The following is an 8,512-nucleotide window of genomic DNA, read 5'->3' on the forward strand; positions in this document are numbered from 1 at the left end:
TCTCTGAAACATAAATATAAAAATAACATTACATAGACTGAAAAGGTTATATATATATATATATATATATATATATATATATATATATATAGTGTGTGTGTGTGCTCACGTGTGCATGTGTAATAACAATGTAAGAAAAAGAGGCCAGAGAGTTGAAATAGATCAAAGAGGAGTACATGGGAAGGTTTAAAGAGAGGAAAGAGAAGGAAGAAACTTTATAATTATGCTATAATACTAAAACTTTTAAAATAAAAGATGGTATATGTGCAGGAAGAACGCTATTGGCATTCAACTTGAAGAAGGACAGATTCCAAAATGTTTAATAATCATTCTGTTTTGTGAAAGTAAAATCCAAATGAGTGCTACCTTTATTATTTCTGTATGCCTAGAATCTAAGGCATTGTTTTAGTCAGGGTTTGTATTCCTGCACAAAACAGCATGAAAAAAAAAGCAAGTTTGGGAGGAAAGGGTTTATTCAGCTTATACTTCCACATTGCTGTTCATCACCAAAGAAAGTCAGGACAGGAACTTAAACAAGGTAGGAACTTGGAGGCAGGAGCTGATGCAGAAGCCGTGGAGGGGTCCTGCTTCCTGGATTGCTTCCCCTGACTTGTTCAGCTTGCTCTCTTATAGACCCCAGGACTACCAGCTCAGGGGATGGCACCACCCACAATGGGTCATCCCCCATTGATCACTCATTGAGAAAATTCCTTACAGCTGGATCTCATGGAGGCATTTCCTCAAGAAAGGCTCCTTTCTCTGTGATAACTCCAGTTTGTGTCAAGTTGACACACAAAACCAGCATATAGACTCAGAGGCATAAAACAATCTAAGGCATAAAACTCAAAACAGGATGAATTTTCAAAAGTAATGATTTAATGAACAAGTGGTAGCGATTATAATCACAACTTGTTGAAAGATATAAAGCCATAAAGAAAAGTTTGATATCTTTCATCATGCAGAATAATGGGCACCTCAAATTATTCTAACACTCCATAATTAACTATCACTTGCTTCTAACATAGAAAAATCCTACTCATTCACAGTTTTGTATGTTGACATTTAGAAGCTATGTATCTTTACTTTTTATGTTTGCTTATTTTATGTATATAAGTGTTTTACATGCATGTATGTATATACACCACATATGCTCCTGGTGACCTTAGAAATCAGAAGAGGGTGTCAGATTTCCTGGAATTAGAATTATATATGGAGTAAATCACTTAGGTACAGAAAACCAAACGCTGTTCCTCCACAAGAGCATCAAGTATTCTTAATTGCTAAGCCACCTCTCTGGCTCCTAATCTCTATTTTCCTTCTCTTTGTAAAGTTATAGTTAATTATAAAACATAAATCATTATTTTCTGCTTTGATTTCAAGTCATTTATACCTAATTTATTCTAAATTATACACAGTAACTTGGACATGTTACTACTAAGTATCCTGAGGATCTATTCTCCACGGTGCCTTCTGTTTACTCATTCAGCCATCCCCTCGGGTTCAAACTAAATAGAGCAGATAAAATTAGGACTAGCCTGAATATCATTGCTCTGGCATCAATCTATCACCTCACTCATCTAGCTAGTATAGAAATTACATTAACCTTACTAATGATAATTTATTTTTAACTATCAAGGTATTATTTCTTTAGGTATAGAGATACAATAATCTGGACCATGGGTTCTTAGTTGAAGTGAGTTGATATGTATCTTTTTTGAAAGAATTCTTAAGATTTTATTAATTTAATTATTTTATTATTGATATTTTAGAAATTTGATTATAAGATAACAGGATAAATCAGTTACAAAACTATTTTTAAAGGTGCTTAAAGTCATTAAAACTAATAAGCCATTAGAAATGACAGTGACTATTTCAGTAATGAGTAGAAAAAGTATGTTTTTTTTCAGGAATATAATTTTTACTTTTCAAGTATGTATTTGTGTTCTGTATAAGCAATATATAATTAAACAATACATTTCAATGACATATATAAATAAAAGAAAAATTTAGCACTGCAATGAAATGTTTACATTGTAGCAAAACTATAAGTTATAGGATTAAATACTTTTCCATCTTCTTATCATCTTACCAGCTTGCAATACTTTTTAGTTTATGGAAACCATGGGATCAGTTTGTACAAAAGTGAAACAGTCATTTGCTATACTAAGCAGTTATACTTTGTTTTGGCTTTGTGCATGAGTTCTGTGACATGGAATGCTAAGATTAGGATCCAACATGTCAAGCCAGAAGACAAGAAGCTGTAGACCTGGCCTATGTGATCACAAAGGAGATGGAAGAAAATGAGATCACCTCATTTGCTATAAAACAGATAGGTAAAAATTTTATGTAAATTCATTGGCCTTTGAAATGAATCAACCAGTGCCAAGAAAATACTATTCTGCTTCACAGAAGTAACACTTGTAAACTTTGCAGAGAACAGAGGAAACTGGGGCAAGTTGCCTGGACATAGAGACAAAGCTAAAACTTTGAAATAACTTCGTGCATGGATAAACAGGTTAAAAAATAAAAACATCTGTATGACATCAAAAGTGACAATGGATATGAAATATGGAAGAAGGAAAATAATCATTCTCTCCTGAAAAGTTACCTTCGATGTTGAACTGTGTAATTTATTATTTACAAAAGAGAATAAACAATGTTGCACAAAAGTGCTTTACAGCACTGATAATAAAACAGGTAAGAACACTTACAGGTCACAAAAATAAAATTAGAGCCTGGAGTAGCAGTACACATCTGTAGTCTCAGAGTTCATGATGCTGAGACATGAGATTATGAACTCAAAGCCAGAATGGCAACATAACAAGACTTGTCTCATTGACTAAAGAAGATAAGGTCATTTTTGTAAGTATTCCTTTATATGTCATGGTGTAGTTTCAAGATAGGAATGTGGTAAATTAAACATATCTGATAATAGAGTAATTATTTCCTACAAACAATCTTTATAAGCAGACAAGAAATGTCCTGCAGCATAAACACTGAAATTAGACTTCAGTGTCTTTCCTCTGTCAGACATGTCCACGTGTGCAAACCAGGAACACATTTCTGCAAACCACAGATTTATCGCCAAGAAGCATAAAGTTTTGAAGAGAGGAAAGATAAGACAGAGAAATTTAAAAATGTAGAGGAAAGCACTATAAACGAAAATCTTTCAGAGAAGTAGACTATACTGAAAATAAGATTTTGGGCATTTTCTTGTTTTAGGAACTTTTTAGTAGACACAGACTTGGGACAAAATATATGAGAGCATGGTGAAGAAAACAAAGTTGTGATTATGAAAGGAGTAAGAACAGAGCATTTTAAAGTATTTTGTTTAATTTACCACAAAACCATTTTTAAATAACGTGGGCAACAATAATTTTTAAATATATTTGTTTAACCAGGTATTTTATTCATTAGCTATATAATGTATGTCTTGATACACATATGTAGTAAAATAATTACTGCAATAAAGAAAATTATTTTATCCATAATTTTCTAGTTATTGTTTTTTCTTATGCTGCAAGAGTTCATAAAATCTCTCAAAGTAAATTTTAGTCAACTATACAACAGTATTAACTATGCTTTAGTTAATATAAATACTACCCATTAGTTATCTAAATATATTTATCCTATATGATTACAAATTTATACTCTTTGAAAATATTAGGATTATATTGACTGTTATAAAATAATATATACTGCTATTTCTGTTCATATATACATTGTATAATAATATCCAGCTTTACAAAGGAGACATAGCCATCTTAACATCTATAACATCATAGTTGTATCTGATGGACAGTATGATAAGTAAAATAAACCAGACAGAGGTAGTAAGTTCATTTCTTTATTAGCAAAGTTGATTTCTTATTTCTTTATCTGTTTAGGAAATGCCTTTAGAAGCAGAGAGTATTATGAGAAATTCCACAGCAGTGACAGATTTTATTCTTCTTGGACTGACAGATGATCCACTGTGGCAGATTGTGGTTTTCACATTTCTTCTTGCTACCTACATGCTAAGTGTGACTGGGAACCTCATCATTATCATCCTCACCCTCTCAGATGTCCATCTGATGACACCCATGTATTTCTTCCTTCGAAATTTCTCACTCCTAGAAATATCATTCACATCTGTCTGCATTCCCAGATTCCTTGTCACTATTGTGACAGGAGACAAAACTATTTCCTACAATGGTTGCGTGGCTCAGCTATTCTTTTTCATTTTCTTGGGAGTGACAGAATTTTACCTTCTCGCTGCCATGTCTTATGACCGTTATGTGGCCATCTGCAAACCTCTACACTACACAACAATCATGAACAACCGTGTGTGCATTCTTCTTGTCTTTAGCTCATGGTTTGCAGGATTCATGATTATCTTTCCACCAATTATCCTTCTGTTACAGTTAGACTTCTGTGCCTCCAACATAATTGACCACTTTATCTGTGATTCTTCTCCAATTTTGCAGCTTTCTTGCTCAAACACTCACTTTCTCGAACTCATGGCATTTTTATTAGCTGTCGTAACACTCATGGTCACCTTGACATTAATTATTCTTTCCTACACAAATATTATTCGGACAATTCTGAGAATTCCTTCTACAAATCAGAGAAAAAAGGCCTTTTCAACTTGTTCCTCCCATATGATAGTTGTCTCCCTCTCTTATGGCAGCTGCATCTTCATGTACATTAAGCCTTCAGCAAGGGAGAGGGTGACTTTAAGCAAAGGAGTAGCTGTGCTCAACACTTCTGTGGCTCCTCTCCTGAACCCCTTCATCTATACACTGAGGAACCAGCAAGTGAAGCAAGCCTTCAAAAACATGATCCAGAGAATCTTCTTTTCTTCAAAGAAATTACCATGATCATAAGGAAAGTGGACCTCTGAAGGCAGAGTTGAATGAAAAACCTCTACCCTTCGCTACATAGTCTCTTTCTCAACATCTATTAGAATGTTTTGTACTTATAAGACAGAACAAAAGAGAATAAATAGAAATATAAGATGAAATATATTGAAGTTTCTAAATTTATTTTTCTAAGGAAGATATAGGTAAAAGGATAAAATTTATTTTATTCTTTGTTACTATCTCTTAAATGACAGATTATTCAAATGAAAATGCCTTTATTTTTACTAATAATATTTTAAGTAGAAAGTCATGACCTCTAAGGGCCCCTTGTCCTGATTTTAGGTTCAGATTATTTCTACTAGTATAATTCCTACTAACAGGCTACCAAATGAACAGAAAGTCTTGACATGAGCAGAATGATAGAGTACTGACTTGCTCACTTTATTATCCTGGAAATCGCGAATGCTAGTTTCTAATGTCTTTGACATTTTGTATTATTCAACATGCAATGCTGCTTTTCATCTTTCTATTCCCTCCTTTGCAGAATTTTCCTTCTCCACACTCATAGTCAAGATAATGACTTTTTAAAGTAGCCAGGAAAATGAAAATAGTGTTCCAAGGTTGGTCCTGTAGTTAATGAGTCCCTCAACTCCTATGTTTCATTAAGAAGATTAATTGCCTTGGGAGAGAAGTTATGAGTTTGACTAGATACCGGATAAGGGATTAGATTTTTAGTTTCTTGGTTTTCATCTTGATCTGAATCACAGGTCAATGTGATGATCTCCATGTATTTCCTATGTGAGTTAAAGAAGTAATTATTCTCATGAAGAAGAATGATCTAAAGTTCTGATTATTTTCAGTGTACTCACATGGAAAGATCTTCACATCATTCAAGTGTACTTTAAACTAGTGTCATTATAAAACAGAAATTATGTAATATTTTATTTGATTATAAGTTTTTTTAATTAATTGGTAAAAATAAAACTATGTAAGTTGACTTTGTAGGATAAAGAAATTAAGCAGATATATAAAATGAAAATTCAAAGTGTGAGAAAACTGAAAAGATTAAGTAAATGAATACAAACTTTAGGCAAACAAGAAGGTAAATAGAAAATAAGAGACTAAAGGAAAATTTATCCTCTTGATTAGCAAAGCTTATCTGAAGATTTCAACTCCAATTTAGGAAAATGGGGAAAACACAGACAAACTGCTGTTCTACATTAGTAAACTACCTGGGTTTATTTATGCAGAAGTATCTCCATTTTTCTATTATTTTCTGTTTAAATATTTGTAACAACTTGAAAAAGAAACACTGCAGAAAATATGCTTATCTTAGAGACACTGGAAAAAAATTGATAATTATAGGTTGCGTGATTTTTACTTATATTTCATTACCAGTTATATCTTAATGATTATAACTTTTTGCCAGCCAAATGCCCTGTTATGATGGCAAGAAATGTAGTTTTGTACATCCACAAATATATTTAGATGCTAGTCTATTTTATCACTTTCTGCAATAAATACAAATAAAATAATTAAAGTTACATATAAAGTTATCAAAGTGTATATGTACATGCACTTACAGGGCACATTGTGGCTCCATTCAAAGAGAAGGAAAATACAAGAAAACACAAAGATGCATAAAGTTGATTATAGTTCATCTTGTGACTGTGTAATAATTTCTGTCCTGTTGCCACTTCAGTATGCATAAGCATTGACAAATATCCCTAAAAGGTATAATTTTCCCTCCATAAATAATAGACTATTCCAATAATTTATTATTGTAGTAAAAGTGATCTTTTACTTTTAAAAAATTATTTTATTTATTTACATTTCAAATGTTATCCCCCTACTGGTTTTCCATCTACAACCCCCCTAGTGCATCCCCCTCCCCCTGCTTCTATGAAGGTGCTCCCCAACTTACCCACCCATTCCCACCTCAATGCCCTGGCATTCCTTTACACTGAGGCATCAAGCCTTCACAGGTCCAAGAGCCTCCCCTCCAATTGAAGCCAGATAAGGCCAACCTCTTATATATGCAGCTGGAGTCATGGGTCCCACCATGTGTATTTTTTGGTTGGTGGTTTAGTCCCTGGGAGCTCTGGGAGGTATGGTTGGTTGAGATTGTTGTTCTTCCTATGGGGTTGCAAACCCCTTCAGCTCCTTTAGTCCTTCTCCTAACTCCCCCATTAGGGTCATCGTGCTCAGTATGATGTTTGGCTGCAAGCATCTGCATCTGTATTGGTAAGGCTCTGGCGGAACCTCTCAGGAGACAGCTATATCAGGCTCCTGTCAGGAAGCACTTGATTTTTACTTTTTACTTCATCTCATTTTTTCACAATATATAATCTGTACAACAAACAAAATTACATATCAGAAAGAGGTTTATAAGCTGGGAAAAATGATTCAGTTTGTAAAGTGTTTTTTCATTCAAGCATGAAGATTTGGGTTTGGATCCATACATCTGTTGAAAAATCAAGGTGTAATGGTATGCATCAAGATGCCTCATAGAATGAGGTGAAGATAAGAAGAGGATTCCTGGAATTGGTAAATTCCAGATTTAGTGAGAAAACTTGGCTTGAATAATAAAGTCAAAAGCAATAGAGGAAGACATCAAACATTAACTTTTGGACTACATGCACAGACACAGACACACAGACACACAGACACAGACACAGACACACACACACACACACACACACACACACACACATGCATGTATGCCCTACATACAGGCAAGTATACACCACACTAACAATAACTTATTTATTTAACTTTATTTGTTCATTATTCAGTGACCTCTCTTCTTTAGAATGAAGTCTCTGACCCATATAATTTTCCTTCTGCTGGAAGAACTTCTTATGGCATTTTTGCTAGATCAGCTCCACTGATTACAAATCCTTCCAGGTTTTGTTTGTATGAGAAAGTATGTATTTTTCCATCTCTTTGAAGAATAAATAATAGAACTTAGTGGACTTTCTTTTTCAACTTAACATTTTCTTTCCTATGTATTTTTCTCATTAAAACGTGCTTTAAATTTATCTTTTTTAAACCTGTCATTCTTGTATCTGGACTTTAATTTTTCTAGTTGTGAGTTTTCCCACCCATGCATGCATAAGTTCCCTGAAATAATGACTCTGAGATTTCTATATATTAAAACATGTTGAGGCCAATATTTTTGACTCAGTTCTTCATCTAGCACACATCTTAATTACCTTAATTAATTAAATACCTTAATTATTAAAAAAATTATTTTATTCTATGTTCTTCCCTGTGGCTGGTTACTGGACCTCAGTTTCATATGGCCATCATTTTCTCTGTCTCACGGTAAATCTGCTCCTGTTTCTCTATTTCCCAGCAGTCTCTCTATCCCTTCCAGATGTTTCACCTCCTACTTCCTGCCTTAACTCATTGGCCATAATTGTTTTTATTGACAGGTGATGCCTATAAGAAATTCTCTCTACAAATTTTATTTTTTGTTTGTTTTTCTGATTTTGAATATGACACTCATCATTTTAACTCACATATATTCAGTTTGGTGTGTGCGCTACTCTAAGTCTTCATTGACTCCATAGGTATAACCTGTTGTCATTATGTTATAGTCTTGTTGGTGTGGTGGCTGATGATAGTGGGATTTTTTTTTCAATAATAAAAATCTGTCTTTTAGACTT

The 8,512-nt window shown here is 33.5% G+C and overlaps 1 protein-coding gene across 1 annotated transcript; it reads left to right on the plus strand.

Annotated features, from left to right (window-relative positions):
* The first annotated feature begins 3,890 nt into the window (after window positions 1–3,890).
* Window positions 3,891–4,859, plus strand: LOC110303013 (olfactory receptor 6C75). Its single transcript, XM_021173898.2, has one exon. It carries the CDS (start codon window positions 3,891–3,893, stop codon window positions 4,857–4,859), a length of 969 nt encoding a protein of 322 aa, XP_021029557.1.
* Window positions 4,860–8,512: the final 3,653 nt, after the last annotated feature.

This window comes from Mus caroli, unplaced genomic scaffold, assembly GCF_978045245.1.
Source record: "Mus caroli unplaced genomic scaffold, Mus_caroli_1 scaffold_9, whole genome shotgun sequence".
In the NCBI taxonomy this organism is placed as follows: domain Eukaryota; kingdom Metazoa; phylum Chordata; class Mammalia; order Rodentia; family Muridae; genus Mus; species Mus caroli.